At 43.5% G+C, this 19,375-nt stretch overlaps 1 protein-coding gene across 3 annotated transcripts in view; it reads left to right on the top strand.

The window, feature by feature from the left end:
- The first annotated feature begins 542 nt into the window (after nt 1-542).
- The window catches only part of Slc18b1 (solute carrier family 18 member B1), a 24,957-nt gene continuing 6,124 nt past the window's right edge, over nt 543-19,375 (top strand). For 2 of the 3 annotated variants that reach the window (XR_780736.3, XM_010626652.3), the window contains exons 1-9: nt 543-751; nt 2,003-2,142; nt 5,776-5,871; nt 6,893-6,966; nt 8,745-8,892; nt 11,999-12,155; nt 15,952-16,088; nt 17,289-17,390; nt 18,935-19,026. Coding sequence is in view for 2 of the 3 variants with exons in the window: in XM_010626652.3 (XP_010624954.1) it covers nt 712-751; nt 2,003-2,142; nt 5,776-5,871; nt 6,893-6,966; nt 8,745-8,892; nt 11,999-12,155; nt 15,952-16,088; nt 17,289-17,390; nt 18,935-19,026 (986 nt within the window). In the remaining variant the exon portion in view is untranslated. Of the gene's footprint in view, nt 752-2,002; nt 2,143-5,775; nt 5,872-6,892; nt 6,967-8,744; nt 8,893-11,998; nt 12,156-12,227; nt 13,134-15,951; nt 16,089-17,288; nt 17,391-18,934; nt 19,027-19,375 lie in introns of those variants that run through there. The other variant, XM_033763239.1, reaches the window with a different exon arrangement.

Genomic DNA, 19,375 nt, shown 5'->3' with positions numbered 1-19,375 from the left:
GCCAGCCACCCTGCAAGATAAACCGCAAACTCTCACTTGGACAGAAGAAGAAACCGACCTGAGCCTCAGGGCCACAGAGCTCTGCAGCGCGCTGGACGGAGAACCAGCATCTTCCTCCAGAGCTACCTAGCTACCCTGTCGAGCTTCCTGGACAGTAATTCCCACTCCTGCAAGAGTTTTTCTCGAGATGTTTCACCTTCTTTAATTGATTTCCGGTTTACTAAGCGTAGGGCTTCACTGATTACAAACACTGTCTCATTCACACACTGTAAAATGACTCTTTAAAAGCGAAGAGTCTAATTTTCTAACTTGCTTCTGTGTGTTTAAAGGTAGAGGTGCCCCGAATCGTCTTCCTTCTCCTTCCCGCGCCCCCGATCGCAGCCAGGTGAAATGAGAAAGGACAGCAGAGATTATAACTGCTCATTAAATTAACGAGGGGGAGGGTCTAGCGCCCCCTTTACTGCTCAGGTCCCGCCCCTTGCTGCATAGCCCCGCCCTCACATCATAGCCCCGCCCCTCCCCTATATCTCCGCCCTTCCGCCCTCCCTCCCAGAGCCTTAGGGTTTTGCGGAGCGCTGAGCCTAAATTGCCACCGCGCACTCGGGATGCCAAAGCCAGGCTGAGCAATCTCCCCCGGCCGGTCCGGTCCGTCGTTGGAAGTTGGAGCCGAGGTCACGGCTGGGACCCGGAACCGGAGTCCCGGCACCGCTCATGGACGCGTCCGCTCCCCCGGCCGCTGGGGGACCAGGAGGTGACCCGGATCGGGTGGCGCAGGGATCGGGGGCCGGGCGCGGGGACGCGGGCCTGCCCTACGGGGGTCCGGTGGGTTCCGGAGGGCTAAGAGGCTGGGGTGACCGTGGGGTTCGGGCCGCCCTTCATTTTTCCTCTGGAGTTGGGGGACTGCGTATGCTACTGCCGTGATTTTCTTTCAAGGCTCTGCGTTTAGAACCGTGTGTTCCAGAATTTAAGAGTGAGTTCGGGGCTGGCCTGAGGTCCAGGCACTGTACCGACCCGGGTTGGAGGCTCGCTGTGAGTTCTGGGCCTCACACTGCGTCTGAGGCCAGCCAGATTGCAGAGCGAGACTCTGCACACCTCACAGGCATTCAACAAACGTAAACCATTGTCTATTCACTCTTATCCTTCTTTTTAACGTTCTCATTTCCGTTCTTCATCTACTCTCAAACTTTTGCAGACTTTTAAGACTTCTTCGTGGTGCACTGGTTTTCCCCCCCTGGAATGCAATGGCAATCTCAAAAAAACCACAAAAGGCAACTTCTGTATAGTTTTCTTACCTTTCCCCCCTCTCAAAACCAATTATTTAAAAATGGCTAATGGATTTGCATGAAAGTTTGAATCCCAGCAATTCTGCAGGTGACCTTTTGTTAAATGACAGTTTAACCCTGAGAAAAAGTGGTGCAAAGGAACCGTAATTAGTGTAAGGAAAGAAGTGATTTGCATATTAGTGGCACTTGGCTTTGCAGAAGCATGCGGATGAATTAATTCACCTGTTAAGGGACTTAGCTTGTTTTCTGCTGCTTGCTGCGTTTGACTTCCATACTGCCCTAAAATTCCTGGTATGCAGGTGACATGGCACGAATCAAACATTGTGCGTGGAGGGGGCCAGATGGAGTTAATGACTTTAGAAGAAAAAGGGAGATTCTCTTCAGAGAGCCTCACCCTTTGGAGATCACCTCGCCCAACCTGAAGGGACTTGTGAAACACCAGGAAAATAGGCAAAGCAAGCCAGATGGCTTCGTAATTTCTGCATAGAAATTCTAGTAGGGAACAGTACATAAATGAAAGTGAAATGTTTTCAAAATCAGAGTGATGTTCCAGGACTGTTTTCCATTTACTCCTTTGTGCTGTGTTTAAAATAGCCATCAGTTCAACAACGTTAGTCAACAACAATTGACTGTACCAATTTTACACAGAAACGACACTTGTGTATTTCCATCCATAGTCCTAGCTACATACCTGTAATCGCAGTGTGTTTGCTTTCAAGGTGATGGCCCTGCAGGAAGTTCAAGAGAGACACCTAGAAGGTTTTCCCGGGAACAACTTTTTATACTGATATCAGCAGCTTCCATGAACTTGGGCTCCATGATGGCGTATTCTATCCTTGGACCTTTTTTCCCCAAGGAGGTGAAACATTTTTATATCCTTGTGAACTCTGTGTTTTAAAAAGCCCTTTTAGTTATCCCACTTTGCAATGTATAAAAGTCTGCATGTATTCTGGTGTGATGCCCCATGCCTATAATCCCAGTATTCTGGTAGGCTGAGACAGGAGGATCACAAGTCGAAGCTCAGCCTGGGCAGTTTAGTGACTTAGTGAGACTGTCTCAAAATTAAAAAAAAAAAAAAAAATTAAAGGTATGTGGCTCCTTGTGAGGGCCTTGGGCTCAATACCCAATACTACAATAAATGAATGAATAAATAAAATTTTCATATAATTTAGATAACGTATAGAATTTCAGTCAGCAGAATTGTTTCTTATGGACTGTGTTACGGCTTGTATCGAGATGTTCCCCCAAAGCTTCACATGCTCATAGAGGAGCTTTTCATAAGTGGTTGGATTGTGGGTGTGTGATACTGGGATTAAGGGTATGTGGTATGGGTTTAGCCCACTGATTGATTTGTTTTAGCATAGTTCTTGGTGTGGAAAATGGGAAGGCCCACTCTGGATGTGGTGTGGCCTAGATGGAATATAAAGGGAGGGTTGCTGTTGCTTGTTGCTGCTTTGCTACCTTTTGCCTACCCTGCCATGGACTGTTTCTCTTCTGTGATGCCCCTCTGCCATGCCACCCTGCCTTGGAACCAGTCAGTTGCGGATGGAAACTTCTATAAACTGTGAGCCGAAATAAATCCCTCCTCCTTTAATTGTGGGTGATGGGTATTTTATTCCAGCAATAAGAAAGTAGTGAAGACAGACTGTTTGATATCAACAAACTGAACAGAAAGAACAACCTCTTAGAAAGTAATTCACCTAAAATATAATTGACCTTTTGAGCATGACTTTATTCGTCTTTATTTGGTTGTCTGCCACTGAAAAAATAGGTACGCTCAGTAATGGAGATTTAAATGTTGCTGCGAAAGGTTTGTGCTAAGACAAGAACTCTAGTCCCTGATGTTTTGATTTATTAATATTTTGGAACTAGGAAACTGTGGTCCAGCCCCTCCTCTCCCAATTTATTTTTTTCAGTATTGTGGACCGGTTCCAGGGACTTCACACTGAGTTACACCCCTAGCTGTTATTATTTTGGACAGTGTTTCTCCAAGTTGTCCAGAAAAGACTCAGATTTGTGACCCTCCTTCCTCAGCCTACCAAAGTGCTGGGATTGTAGACACTGTGCCAAACATCCAGCTATTACTTCTTTTTTGACTTGAACTTCTCATGGACTGTGGCAGTAGGCTAAGAATGTCAAATCTGATAGGACTAAGTTCTTAGAGGGGAAAACCAGCTCAAATTCAGTCTCTCCTACTGTCCACCTACAATGCACATCACTTTGTGGCCTCAGAAGGTGTGTGAGGTTTTCTGTCCTCCAGCAAGCAATCATTTCCCCTGCAGCAAACAGGAGCTGCACCTTCTCCTGTCCAAGTCAGTTCCAACAGCACCTTTCATCAGCTGTGGCAGCAGCAGATCCTGAGGGCGTGGTTCCCACGACTGCCTCCCCCTTTCCTGTGCCATTTCGAAGGCCTAGGTTTTTGTCTGCTCCTGACTGCCTTAAACTCGGGTTCCCACAAGCCTCCTCAGGTTCAGTGAATTTGCTTGAACAGCCACGGAACTCAGGGAAATACTTACTGATGCTTACAGGTTTAGAAAGGATACAGATGAGGAGATGCGCTGGGTAAGCAGGGAGGAGCAGCGAGAAGTTTCCATGTCATTTGGGAATGCGCTGCCCTCCAGGACCCTCTGGGGTTAGCTGTCCAGAAGCCCTGGGGCCCTGTCCTTCTGGATTTCTAGGAGACCTTCGTGCATGCGCACAATTGCTTATAGACTGGGCGGGGAAGCTCAGCAAGAACTGGGGGTACAGGATCTTCTTGACTCTGTGCAGCAGTCTTCCCTCCAGCTGACGGTGCAGGCACGACTGTTAGACAAGGCAGGTGAGGGTCATGGGCCAGGATCCAGGAACAAGAGCCAAAATATATGTACAATGATGTTGCAGCACCTGTGGAATGGAGAGAGGAATGGGGTAACACGTAGCCACCCCTGGGAAGGGCACTTCCCAGCCCAGTTAGAACACAGTGAGCACAATGAATATTAGTTTTCTGTAACAGAGCAGGGACAAAGGAAAAACCAGGCTGAGTGTACATATTTTGAAGTTTTTGATTGCATTTTTCTACTTGTACGAGGGAAGGCTGAAAGAAACAAGACAAATACAGAAGAGAGAACATTCTAACTTTAAAAGATGTAGCTATGTATACCAGGTTCTTCATTTTCATTTCTTATTAAAATGCCTGGGTGAAATCGCACCCTTCTTTCCATATGTTCTAAGTGGGCACCTGCTGATTGGGCAGAAGACACAGGTTCGTTCTTTTCACTGGCGCAGAAGTCGCACTTCTGTCGGTGTTTTATCTGGCCACTGTTGGATGATGATTCAGTGTGTAGCGCACAGAAAGAGCTCATTAACTGACTGCAGACTGTCCAAGAGCATACATATACATTTTCAGGCTTTCAGATCCATAGTATGCTAAGATGCTAATCATATATTTGAATAATTAAACTTTTTTCCTGGCACTGAGATTGACCACAGCGGCTTGTGCTTGCTAGGCAAGCACTACCGCTGAACTACATCCCCATCCCTTTTTATTATTTTGGCAGAAGGTCTTCCTGACTTTCTCCTGCTGACCTCCAACTTGAGATCCTCCCACCTCAGCCACTGCAAGCGTGACCATTTCAGGCATGAAATGATGGGTGAACGCATGTATTAACTCCTCACATTGCCGTAGCTAGAGCCTCATATAAGGAAATACCGTATTTCCAGGGTTTGAAAAAGTTTTAAAAACCTTGTCTCTATTTTTGTACATGGCTTCAGTGGAGTATCAATATAGTAGCATTTAAAGCCAGAGAGATTATATTCAGGATAAATACTGTGTCATCTGTAACAAATCTCAGAGCTTCCTGATGGAATAAGCTAAGGGCCTTAATCATTACAATTTGTGGGTGGTAAACTACCATGCGTGGCTCAGAAGAACATGGGATATCAGGGAGCATCTTTTTTTCTGCCTTTTTGATCTCAAGAGGGAAAAAGTTTATCCAAAGGTTACATAATTGTACGAACGGAGGAGCAGGGACGCAAGCCGGATGCGCCTTGGTGAGACCTGTGTGCCAGCTCATGGAATTTTTTCACTGACCAGTGGTTTTTGTCTGTCCTAAGTGGAGTACAATCCTAACTAAAAATGGTAATAAAAAGGAAGTGTGTCTGCATCAGCTGTTTCCTCAGTCCTGTGGCTGCAAAGTAGAGGCCGCATTTTCTCATCCAAGGCATTGTGAGTATGTTTGTACTCTCTGACTTTCACCAGTGGAAGTGAACAATTTTTCAAGACATATAAATGAATTGTTTTCATGTCACAGACTCGTATTTCCTCTCTGAACTGCTTTTTCTTCTTCCCCACACCACTGATTTTGACCTAATTGTCTCTAAAGTTACTTTACAGAATGTATTGGACAGGTCACAAGATGATGATGATGCTTTGATCTCATCTTCCCTTTTTTCTTTTTTAATGCTGATGCTGTTTTGCCTTCCAAACTTTGTTCCCATTTCTGTTACTTCAAAGGCTGAAAACAAGGGAGCCAGCAATACTATGATTGGCGTGATCTTTGGATGTTATGCTTTATTTGAGTTTCTGGCATCTTTGGTATTTGGAAAATATGTAAGTATTAAAGTTCGCATATACGTTTTAAATCTTAAAAAATTATGTAGTGAGTTATTCTTATTTACTAGTCTAGAATTTCCATAGATTCAGAAATAACCACCATTGTGTGTTCTCCTTGCCTGGACAGCCAGTAATTATACTGAGCTTAGAAAATCCAAGCTAGTAACTAAGAATCAATAAAATCAAGTTGTGTTTCTAAAATGTATATTTTGAACTCCTTCCTTGCTGCTCAGTTCTTTGAAACAAGCTGACCCCACAATTTCACACATTGTGACCATCCCTTTCTACACTAATAACCATTATTCATTCCTTCATTAAATTTGCTTTTATGAGTGCATGGTGCAGTGTGAGAAAAGTCTCTTTTAACTCATCTTAAAAAAAAAAAAAGTTGAAAAACATGTCTGTATTTCCCACCCTACAAAATATTGACCACAAGGGTCACAAAGATCTTACAGAGCTGAAAGTCAGGGCAGTGAATTTCAAGGCAATGAAACAATTATGCTTAAGACTAAATAATGGCAGACACATATTTTGCATTTTTCAAAATCCAAGTTATGTACAACACAGATGAACCCCAATAAAAATATGGATTTTACTTAATGTGGGTCTTAATTACCTTCTCAATGTTAGGACAAAATATCCAACACTCAGAAGTTAAAGGAGGAAAGATCTATTTAGCTTACAGTTTATAGATGTTTCATCCCATAGGCAGCTGGATTCAAGACAGCAGCAAAGCAAATGAAAAGCAGATGAGAAAGAGTTCATGGTTGGGCAGGCAGGAAGCAGCAAGCAGAGAGCCACTCTTTCTCTTAAAAAAAAAAAAGAAAGAAAACCACCATTATAGTTTTATAAATGCATCGTTAAAAGTTCATTTTTAGGGTCCATTGGTTTTGGACTTCCTCCATGTTTGTAAGTAATGTACATTCCCATTCTTTTAAAGTGATACAATGTGTTTATTTATGTAAATATGGACTTGCAGAAGTAAATCTTTATGACTCTTCTCTGATATTTATTACAGCTTGTATATATTGGAGCAAAATTTATGTTCATAGCAGGAATGTTTATCTCGGGAGGAGTTACCATTATCTTTGGGTAAGTCACTTTCTGAGATGTTTGGGAGGTTGAATAGATTTCATGATCTACCTTCAATTTAAAATGTTAGCGGCTACTTAAATGGATCAGCACCATTCCTTTCTGTTGAATGCATCCCCGCTGACAAACGGCAGGAGCTGGGTGAGTAGAGAACAGAGAAGAATGGTATTGATGTTGTGCACCCTCTCGGCGGGGATCAACAGTAAACTGGCTGCCACATCTATTCCTTTAGGACTCCCGTGATTGAATGATAAGAATTACGATTTTTTTTCAATCATTCAAATTTTCTGTTGTAAGTAAAAAAGTGAACTTTTCCACTAAAAAAAAAAAAAAATCAGTTCAAAAATATTCAGATGCAGATGTGGAAACAAGGTAGTCAGAAGTCTTTCTCAGCTTCTGGCCTATTGTTCTCCATTGTACATTGCTCTTGGGAAAGCTTTCTCCTTTTGGTGGCAAGATGGCCCTCCCAGCTCCACAAGGGAAATAGTGCCACTTTCCTAAGAGCCCCTGATAGACCAATGGAGTGGAGCCCTCAGCCTGAGCTTTGCTGATGAAGCAGAGTGATGTCCCCACTACCATTGCTATTTCTGGGAAAATGAATACCAGAGATAAAACAAACCTGCAGGTTCTTAAGCTTAGAGTCTTTAAACCAGCAAAACATAGTGGAAAATGATTTTAAAGAGCTCATGTGCAAACTTGGAGAAAATACAGAAATGATAAGAATATGATGAGATATGGTAGCATAGGCCTATAATCCCAGTGTGCAAGAAGCTGAGGCAGGGGGACGCTAAGTTCAAGACCAGACTGGTCTACATAGCAACTTCAAGTCTAGAGTGGACTTTATAGAAAGACTCTGTCTTAAAACAAACAAGCCCACAAACATGTAAGATGAAATAAACTCTAGATAGTTATTATGTTAAATGAGGTTGCTTTTCTTTTTCATTTTTGTGGGGACTCTTCTACTTTCCACATTCTTTCTTTTTTTGAAGGTTTGAGAAATGGGAGAAATTTGAGAGTTTGAAGTATTTTCTTCTAATAAGTCTTATGATAGTGATTCTTCACAGTCCTCTGTGACTGTGGGTTCCACATCTGTGAATTTACCCAAATACAGATTGAAAATATATGAAATAAAAATGGGTCTGTACTAAAAAAAGTATACTTTTTCTTTGTCATTGTCTACATACGAGAGTATGCCACTGTTTACATATCATTTCCACTGCATTAGGTAGTACAAGTAACCTAAAGATGATTTAACCCCGGGAGTGTAGCTCAGGGGAAGAGCACTTGTTGGCTGTGCGTGAGACCCTGGATCAACCCCAGAACTGCCAAAAAACAAAATTAGCAAAAAAGGGAAGAAAAGAAAAACCCAACAGTATGGATGACTTAAAGCATACCAAAAGATAAGTGTAGTTCATATGCAAACAGTATGCCTTTTATTGAGACTGCCCCATCTTTGCATCTTGGTACCTGATGATGCTCTTGAAGCCAATCTCTAAGGAAACAGAAGGACAATTATGATGGAAGAAGGGGCCTAGGTAGTATTGTCATCCAGGGGATCAGTTATCTCAGCTTATAATGCCACTAAACTGCCATTATGAATCAAATTGTAACCAAAAAAAGGTAATTCTTTGCTGAAAGTGTAACAAGTCAATTCTTTAAAGAGTTCATATTCTACAAAGATGTGTGATAATAACTGTGGGTGATGTACTTCTCTTTTCAACCGTGAAATGGAAAAAAAATAAAGCTTGGCATTGAAGAATTGCCTTATTTCTTTTTAGTGTCATGGACCAACTTCCAGATGGACCCATATTCATTGCTATGTCTTTTCTAGTGAGGGTAATAGATGCAATAGGCTTTGGAGCAGCAATAACTGCATCATCTTCGATCCTCACAAAGGCTTTTCCAAATAATGTGGCGACGGTATTGGTATGTAGTCCACGGATTCATATTTTCTTTTGCACATATGAAGAAATATTTTTTGAGTTTCTAAGATAAAGCTTGGGGCACATTCTTCTATACCTGCTTTTCTCTTAATATTGTGTCTTTGTTAACTTTTACTCTGATTTCTACTTCTAACAAGAAAGCTGTCCAAAAAAAGTGCACCATTTGTGGCACTTTTGTGGCTGCTCCTGGTCGGGGAGTTCCCTGAATGGGCAGTTTGACGGGTAAATATGGTCTAACCAGCTCTCGCTTTTAGCACTGTAATTAAAGTCTCCTGAATAGCATTGTGTTGTCTCCCGCTAGTCTAGATGGTGGCTGAGCTGCCTGAAGCATTCTGCTGCTTTAGAAGAATTATCCCTGGTGGTACATACCTAAGTTATGCTAGAGTACTTCCTCCGGTCTCCGCAGGTGCCTGGAAGAGGTCTTAGGGATGCCTTGACGTCTTATGTGCTTCTTTGTTATCTGAGGAGCACACTCTTGTTTTGATATTAAAAAGCCAGGACTGGGTGGCACTGTACCAGTGTGCTTTCTTGTATATTTCCCTGATGCACGTAGACCTGGTGGTGGTGACACATCCAATTTCTGTCTCAGTTCTGGCCTGCATATCAGATCAAACGCCACCTTCATAGTGCGTGGTTGTTTCCCAGACTTCAGTCTGATCATCTTCACACCAAGGACTCCCTCATTTACTCATTTGTTGTTGTACTCAAAATGTTTTACCATTACGTGAGTTATTTTCTGTGCGAGTAGTGTTTTTTACTTCAGCACCTGTGCGTCTTGCCGGATAGGTTCATTTCAGGTTGTGTGGCCATTTGACGCTCTTTGGTAGCCATGGTGTCAGTCATACCACTCACAGTTCCCTGAAGTGTTTCTCAGAAGGGGTTCAGCAGGACACTGGCTCTGTAAAACAAGGCTTTGTGGCCAAGCAATCTCGAAGCATTGGTATTTGAAGGTGCTGAGACACCCTGAAGTACAGAGAGCTTATGAAGTGTCCCACAGCTCAGATTAAGCATGAACCCGCTTTGTCAGCAAGACCTCTGGAGGAGCTGGTGTTTTAAGAGCCTCAGGGAAGCGCTGCCCAGGAAAACCTTGGGATGTGGCAAGAGACCATTGGGTTTTCTGACCACAACGAGGACTAATGTTGCCATATTGGCTTCCTATAGAAAAATCATAGCCGGAAGCTCACACTGCAAATGTGTTAGTTCATTGGAATGGCCTTGCTGAGATTAAAGCTAGAATTCCTATATCTTTTGTGAGAGTTGGGAATTTATTTGGTAATTTTTTGGTACTGGGGATCAAACTCGGGACCTCGTGCTTGAGAGGCAGGCAGCAGAACCACTGAGCTGAATCCCCAGCCCTTTTGGAATTTACTAATGGAGTACTTTAGAGCACTCTGTGAGGCCTAAGAATTGAAGTTCCAAGCCACAGGTGTCTGTTTGTTCCAAGCTGCTAAGATCTAGATTTGTTTAAAATGCTACAACTTCTTTCATAGTAAACTCCTTTTTCCATGGTATTGTTTTGCTTATTTTAACTTTAGTTCACAAAACAATTTTATAAGGGACAAAATTTAAAAATACAGAAGGTAATAGAGGGTATAATAAATATATTTGACATATGAGTGTTGCTCAGCTTTATGAAGCCTGGTGTCAGGTCCCCAGTCCTCTGCCCTGTATGGGAAATCCAGGAATTGCAGGTTTATTCTAGAGAGATTCCACATCTGTACACGAGAACACACACATGTATGCACACACAGACACACTTGCAGATAGCATGTTTCCTCTCCTGTTTTTTTTCTTACCACAAATGGTACCACCCATTCCAGTCATTTACCACCTTGATGATTACATTAACAAGGGAGAAATAGTGGAGATCAATATTACTGTACTTACGTTAATAAGAACACTTTCGAAATCTTATTTATTTTACTGTATGGATGCAACCTAGTATATTTCAATTCTTGATCGATATGTAGATGGTTTGCATCATTCATCATTGTGAACAGTGCTACAGCAAATAAGCTTGAATATACCCCAAGTCACTTCCCAATGGCTACTCCTGTAACTTACATTCCTGATAGCAGGATTTGGGGTCTGAGAGTAGGGGTGTTTTAATGTGGGTGAGTCATTCAACCAGCAGTACCCAGATCGCCTCTGCTGATAACCTGGCAGAAGACAGTTTAGATAAGTGATTGGTGAGAATGGCTTTGCTGAGGTCGAAATTTATTGATTTCTTTTAAAGAATGAAAGTGATCTGCTTCTTCGAAGAGCTGCTTGTATTTCATTTTATATGTCAACAGTTCATGGCCCTCACATGTTTTCTTATTGGGTTCTCACTGTTTTTCTCATCGATGTGGTGCATCTCTCTGGATATCTTTGGGAAATTAGTTCTTTGTCAGTATTGTTTCCTATTCTTCATTTGTCCCCGCGTGTGTTTTTCCAAGCCGTTTGTAAAATATTTTCATATATATCTTCTGAGTTTTATATTATAATTAGAAAAATCTCTCCATTGTAAGAATTGAAAAAGAGGCCAGGCGTGGTGACATTCACTTGTAATCCCGGCTACTCGGGAGAGAGGATTATGAGTCTGAGGCCAGTGTAAGTAACATGCTAAGTCCTTGTCTCAAAACAAAAAAATAAGAAACAACAACAACAACAACAACAAAATCCCGCAAGAATTAGAAAGCTCCCATATTGTATTGAATTTTCTGCTACTTTTTCCAATAATGCAGTTTGAACCCAGGACTTTCACACTGAACTACATTCCCAGCCCTTTCTCTCTGTCTCTCTGTTTCTCTCCCCCTCCCCTTCCCTGTCTGTCGTAAGTCCCTAAATTGTCCAGGCTGAGCCAGAACTTGTCTCAGCCATCCACAGTGCTGGGATTTCAGGCATGAGTCACTGCTTGGCATCTTTTTCTAGTACTTTTACAGTCTACGTATGTGGACTTAGACTTCAATTATTTGTGCGGCGCTCCGCGTGCGTGCGTGTGTGCGTGCGTGTGTGAATCATGAAGCAGACAGAATTTTCCAAATGCTGCCCTGTTAATTCCTCAAGAAATGTATCAACTCAAGTCTCTTTTGTTTTTCCACTTGTAGGGAAGTCTTGAGGTCTTCTCTGGACTGGGGCTTGTGGTTGGTCCTCCTCTGGGTGGCTTCTTGTATCAGTCCTTTGGCTATGAGGTGCCTTTTATTTCTCTGGGGTGTGTAGTTCTGCTGGTGATACCACTCAACATCTACATCTTGCCCAGTTATGGTAAGTCCATGCTTGCTTCTCGGTTTAGGAATTTTAAATTTATTTCTCTACCTTTGTAAGAAAATATTTGACCAGATATTCACTTTTATTTCAGTAAATAGTGGCTCTTAAAAGCACCTCAAAAGAATCAGTTTTCTTAAGTGTTGATTAGATTTGAAGTGGGGATTTCTGCGTACAGCAAATCCTTTCTGACATTTACCACTAGCACATGTGTAATCTGTGCTCCCAAACTGTCACTGTACACAGTGCCCTGATGTTCTTACGGGCCTGAGCTCAGAGTGGCTCCGTGACCCTCGGAGGCTGTAGGAGGCAGGGCCGTGCTCGCCGCAGTGGGTCTGTGTCGCCAGCTGTCTGTGCAGCACAGCCCGCCCGCCCACGTCAGGCAGAAACGGGAATCACCCTAGTTGCAAAGCTTCGCGCCTCAGGAGCCCGCCTGCCCCGTGACAAACGCGTGGACACTGCTGCCAGCTGGTGCATGAGGGACTTGCTGACGACAACGGTCAGCACGCTCACCAGGCAGCAAGTAGGGGGTCAGGTCCCCAAGGCTTATTTGTAGTTCCTTCTGTCCTGATGACATTCTCCCCCTCCCCAGTCTTACTGTTGTTACAAATGGTTTGTTCGGGAGTGTAGCGCGTGACTTAACACCTGTCCAGTTATCAGCTTTGCAGAACAGCAGAAGTAACCAGAGCTGGGAGCAGAGCCTGAGGTAATACCCCACGCGCCACACGGGGGCGCTTGCCTTTCCAAGCGTTGTGACCTTTGGTTCCTAGTTGAACATACTTAGGCTGTGCTGATTAGGTGCAGACCGACCTCCGCCCCTTTCCTCCTGGAGGCCTGGCCCACACTCCTCCCCACCGTCCCTGTGCCCCACTCTGAGACTGTAGCTCTTGGTCCCCGCTTCTGTGGGGCACGTGTCACAAACTCCCTGGATGCCAACTCAGTGGATATATACTGTGTTTTTCCCTGTATACACGCACGGTAAGGTTTAATTTATAAATTAGGCTCAGTAAATGATTAAGACAAATAACATAATTAAATGGGGCAAGTGTCATTGTACTATAATAAAAGTTACTTAAAACTTATTTCTGGAATTTTCCGTTTAGTATTTTCAGACCAGAATTCATCTCAGGGACATAAAAATCTCTGCAAAGCTACAGATTGGGGTGTGTGTGTGTGTATGTGTGTAATTCACTTAAAAATGTTTAAAAAGTCAATTTAAATGTGCTGTCCACAAAAAAATGCTACGGATGTATTTTATCACCTATGTTATTAACGACTTGTACCGAGTACCACAAGGTATACATATATCAAAACATGTTGGACACTGTACATATATAGTTTTTAAGTGTCGAGTTAAAAATGAATCTTTAAATCTATGACATAGGCCAGGGATTTAGCTCAGTGGTTCTGCTGTCTGCCTCGAAAGCTCAAGGTTTGATCCCTGGTACCCCCCCGCCAATTTTAAGTCTACAACATGTGGACTTTATCCTGAGGGCCATTAGGAGCTGTTTTTAGATTCAAGTAGTAGGGAAATCTGTCTGCCCAATGTTCCCTAAGCCCACGCGTTCTGCAAGACCACACTTGTGTTACCTCTCCTGGGAAATTCTCCCAGTGATTCTTGATCATTAGAAGAGACGTTAAGCAAGCAGTGTCACAGTGCCCAGCTTTCTTTCCCCTCAGTAACTCCTGAAGACCACACCAAGTCCCATCTTGGACATGCGCTTTCAGAGCAAGTGTTACCAAAGAAGGCACTGTGTTCCTACAAGAGGAACAAATCAAAATTTGCAGGAAATCATTGGTTTCCCAAATAGCCTTGAAACACTCCCGAGGTGGTTTTGCTAGGTATCCCTTGAGGCAGGTGCCATCCTCATTTTTATTATTTGGTCTTCAGTGGCTTGGCTAAATAATGTATTCCTAGATATTTGTAAATGTTTTTTAAAGGGTATCATTTATGTAGTAATGGCCTCTGCAACACTCAGAATATAGTCTTATTGATATGCGCAATCAGTAGAGTCACTTGAAATTGGAATCTTTCCTAATTTACATTTTAAAGTTGACTAATTAATGTCCTTAGTATACGATTCAATAGTCACATCCAGTGGTCTCCCTGATGGCAGTACCTCATTGAGCCACACGGTGGTGCTCTCGTCCCCCAAAGTTGAACAGCAAGCTGCTGTTTGTGAATTTCAGCCGTGGTGAGAGTGATTCAATTTTGTGTAGCACACTTGGCTGACAAGTAGGAAACTAAGACCGAGGTTTACTTTTATTGTTGTATCCTAAAAACGTCTTAAGTGCATTGCTTCCAATGGCTTTTCAGTGCTTTGCCCCACCCTTAATGATTATTTAATAAGCGTAGAACGATAAACTGCGCTGGGCGCTGAGGCGGTGACGAGGCTGTGTAAGGCCGGCCCTTCTCGGGTGGACTCCTTTACCCTCTCTGGACAGAGTCGCTGTAACGCAGCCTCTCTGGCCACTGCCATGGGCCACCGAGCACCCGCTGTTTCCGTCCTCCCCTGCTCGGATCCCTCCTGGGTCCTGCGCCCCAGGCAAGCTGTCAGTCACATCGCCGGCTCCTCACTGTGAGCTCTCCCACGTCTCGGTTCTCCCACCCCAAACTCGTCTTCCCAGTTTCCTTCTCTTCTCTCATTTGCTCCACGCAATCGTTCCCCATCACTTCTTTTTTTAAAGTTTTTATTCACTAAGCTCCTTGGTACACTCCAGGTGTACAATATGGTGACGTTCGTCATGGGGGATTTTAGGGTCCAGCTCCAGTGTCAGGGCTTGGAGAATCTTTTTCACGTCCCCTCCCTGGGCTTTAAGGCAGAGGTCTCCTGTTCCTCTATAATAACCTGGCCCTGGCCTAGCTGTCTGCACTCCATGTTGTGACTTCTCTGCAAGGACACTTTTGGAGCTGTCTCGTTTTTCCTTTTTTAAATTTTGTATGTACAGTGTTTTGTCTAGTGTGTGGCTCAGCCAAGATATTGTTCAACAAATTAAATGGAAGACAAAAAGCCACCAAACAATACTGAACAGTATAAAGGGAAATGTAATTTTAGCGTTTAATTTTTTATTATGGAGCATAGATTCCAAGTACAGTGGGAAAGAGGAAAAAGCTGCAATTGTGGGAAAAGCTGGCAATTAGGGCCAGAGCCAGACCTTATAGAGTGAGTAGAATTCGAAGAGTCGGCAGGCAAACAAGAAAGGGGTCCTGCAGTGTGGCCGGAGGCCTGGAGAAGGCGACATCTGATGGTTGGAACAGTGAAGCCATTCCTGTTGGGAGGATGACGGGAGGTGAGTTAGAACTCCCTCGACTTGAAGGCTAAAACTGATTTACATAGGATCCGTAGCGCCCTTTTCAATCCAGTGTCTGCTTTGCCAACACACAGAACATTATTTCTTTTTAAACCAATCGAGGTAACTTCCTCCCCAAGCACGTGCTCACAGGTTATTCCTTAGTAAAGCACTGGCAATGCTTTTCCCTGTGCCGAGTCAAACTTTGTCTATCCTGGGTCCCATCTCCCACTCACATTCTTGTTGGTTCCTTTTGGATTTGTGAATTTTTAAATTGAAATTGAATATGGCTTCTGGATTCAAATAACTTACGTGCAAGTGTAAATCGTATATACTTGCGCGCAAGCTCAGAGGTGAAGTTACATTTTATTTTTGGATCGAGTTGATGTCACCAGTGTTACTTTACAAAGTAAGTTAAAAGATAAAGTGGAAAACATGTCAGTTGCTATCATTTCTCTCTCTCTCTCTCTCTCTCTCTCTCTCTCTTTCATGTTTACCCCCAAAGAGTCTGAGCCAAGTGAACACTCATTCTGGAAACTTGCCACCCTGCCCAAGGTCGGCCTTATAGCCTTCATCCTCATCTCTGTGAGCTCCTGCTTTGGCTTCCTTGACCCTATTCTGTCTCTTTTTGTCTTGGGCAAGGTAAGTGGCCCCATTATGGAGCTGTGCTTTGGAGCAAATGGGCACAATTGCTGCTTTGGGGCCCTTCCTCAGAGAAAGTCCTGTGAATGACTGGGCGCAGGAAGTGAACCGGGACCTGCACCCCAAGGTGCCTGCGCCTGCCCTCTGTGATGTCCCTGTGAGCTAGGGACATTTTCCTAGTAGTTTTTTGTACCCGAGACACGATGCCCAACCCCTACGACTTCAAAGAGGAGAGGTTTAATTTTGCTCATGGTTTCTGTCCATGGTCAGCTGGCTCCAAGGCGGAGACAGTGGAAGTGTGTGGTGGAGCAGAGATGCTGGGTCATGGTGGCTGGGAAACTGAGCAGGGAGCAGTGCAGAGATAAAGGGAGGAAGGAGCAGACGTAGACCCCAAGACCACGCTTCCTCGGCCCCCAGACACACCTAGGAGTGCACTCCGCCCATCGCCCGGACGGCTCCCAAAATCAGTCGGGTTGGAACTCCTCCGTAACCACTGCAGACAGGAGTCGGTGAATTGAGGATCTGCTTCATTAAGAAAGAAAGAATCCTTTTACTAGTGGCCAACACATTGGTACCCTTCTTTCCAAGACCCTGCTCAGGTCTGCAGCCTTGGGCATCATTCATGCCATCTAACAAGGACAGGTTTCCCCCACTTGTTAGACGTCCAGCCGGGTTAGGTGCTGTCATTGTCCTAGTTACTGTGAGCTGCGCATCTTGTCCCATAGGATCCCCTCTCGGTCCATTTTTACTTTTTTGTTTTTTGTTTGATCCAGTCAGGTGACTGTGGACTATGGTAATCTGGGGTGGGAGAAAGAGTCGGAGAATCTCTCCTAGTGCTGAAAAGTGAATGTCAAATTCCAAAGGTTTGATATCATAGATTTTGCTCATAGGTATTTTTGAAAAAAGAATATAATGGTTTTTCCTACCTGAGAAACCCAAAGGATAAATAATACAAAGAACAAAATTAAAGAAGACAGGAAACAGGAAGTAACCTTTTGCATGTGGGAAGGTAATCCAGGGAGGGAGAGGGGAAGGAGGAGAGGGAAGCGGGAAGTGAAAAGGACTAAGGTGTGCTGTATATTACCAACAAATGCTGAGTGTTAGTAGTAGACTCACCATAGTAATAAAAGCTACAGAAAGCTAAAGTCATTTTGAAAAATGACTTAACTCTGTGAGCTCAATGTAGAAATTCTTTTCCAGTTTAATTTACCAGCTGGCTACGTGGGCCTGGTCTTCCTGGGATTGGCACTGCCCTATGCCATTTCCTCACCGCTGTTTGGCCTGCTAAGTGACAAAATGCCGGTAAGTACACCTCATTTTTCCTTTTACATATTTAGATCAGCGATCTTCCAACCATTTCTGTACTACACTCGAGGTTGGTTGGTTTTAATTGACAAAGACCATTTGACTGAAGGAGAGAGTCCAAGCTCAGCCATCACCGCGAGCAGGGTCACTTTTAACTGCTTTAACTGCTTTTTAGGAGATCCAAAGAGTGTTATGCTAAAACTGTTGAACACTATTGGATTAGACTTTCTAAAGGAAAAGTCTTCCTTGATGAAAGCTAAAATGGACTGAACTTAATACTTGGGTCAAATTGTAGAGGTTATTATGGGGCCATGTCAAGTGAGAGATTTGGCTCTGGGAGGAGACGGCTTGTCCTGGAGCATGGGAAGACTGGTGAGGTAAATGTGCTTGGTTCCATCCCCATGTTATCAGAAAACCCCTTCAGTGAGATAAAGTCCTTTCAGTGTAGCTAACTGATCTACAGAACTAGTGGTGTTATCCAAATCTCAGATTTCTGGGGCTTCACTTGCAGCATGCTTATTGCATTTTCCCCTTTCCATCAGACAGACTCATATTTATCAAGACATTGTCCTGTATGTGGGATCACCTACTACCTCAAGTGACAAAAAGTTAGTGGCTTGAACAGCATTTGAGCTGGGGTTTTAAGACACAGTCCTATAACTTTTTGCCTGACATAGTTTATAAGGTATAATTTTATTGAATATTATCTCAGGCCGCTCAAACTTCCATAACAAAAGATCATCAACAAGAACAGAAAATCATTGGTCACAGTTCTAAAGCCTTGGAGGTCCGAGATCAGGCACTAGTGATTTGTTTTCTGGTAAAGGCTAATTTCCTGATTGATTATTATTATTATTATTTTATTATTGTTATTAGTTTGGTTTTTTTGAGACATTGTCTCACTAGGTAGCTCAGACTGGCCTCGAACTTGCTGCTGTCTACTTGCCTCAGCCTCCTGAGTGCTGGGATCACAGATGCGCACCACCCCACCTGGCTCATTTCCCGATTTATAGAAGGTGGCCCTTTCCCTGTAACAACATGGAAGAAGGGGCAAGGAGGCTCCCTGGCTGGGGCCTCCCACTGGCGAGGGCCCCCCCTTCGTGACCAAATTACACCCCACAGCCCCGCCCCCCAGCACCATCTCACTGGTTTCTCTGGTTAGGGTTTAACACATCCGTGGCGGGGAGGCGTAGGCACCCAGAGCTTTTTCAGAATTTGATTTTTCTAGCTATTGTAACTGCTTTGTAAGTTCCTTATGTGACTGCTTTTCAAGTTGTTGGTGCTCGAAGTAGTTCATGGTGTACAATTGTGTGCAGTGCATTTCCTTCCTAAGGAGTCCTGGGCCCTCGCTCACTCTCTGCCTGTGTCCTTGCCTTTGAGCTCATTATCCGCTCATTTCCTCGTAAATGGAGAATTTCACTTTCTTGAATGTATTTTGACTTTGGATATCGTGACTTGTATGCTTTAATGGCTTTTTATGTTGTTCGATCAAGGAGGCTTCTCACCTCTGAGAGTGTCTTTGGACCTTTTCTCTTTACTAGCGCCTGAGGAAGTGGCTTTTGGTTTTTGGCAACTTAATCACAGCAGTGTGCTTCATGCTCTTAGGACCTGCCCCAGTCTTGCACATTAAAAGGTAAATGTTTCCTTTTATGCTTTTGGTCACATAGCAGTAGGAATTAATTATAAATTTTTCTGTTATAATGTTGGCATGGCTTAGTGTTTTATTTTGATTTTTGGCTTAAAATTTTAAACTGTAATAAGTAATAGGCCTATTTGGAATTAGTAAGACTATCATTGGCTGAAACAAATAAGAATTCATAAACTCTTCACTACATGAAGAAAATGCTTGTTCTCTCTTTGTATTTCAATCACATACTTATTTGTACTTTTTTTTTTTTTTTTTTGTTACCCTGGATTGAACTTGGGTCCTTGTGCTTGCAAGGCAGGCCACCGAACCGCTGAGCTAAATCCCCAACCCTAGT

This window comes from Fukomys damarensis, unplaced genomic scaffold, assembly GCF_012274545.1.
Source record: "Fukomys damarensis isolate Sample0158 unplaced genomic scaffold, DMR_v1.0_HiC HiC_scaffold_14, whole genome shotgun sequence".
Lineage (NCBI taxonomy): Eukaryota > Metazoa > Chordata > Mammalia > Rodentia > Bathyergidae > Fukomys > Fukomys damarensis.
Note: the sequence above shows the minus strand (reverse complement) of the source record. Positions and strands in the feature narration are given on the sequence as shown.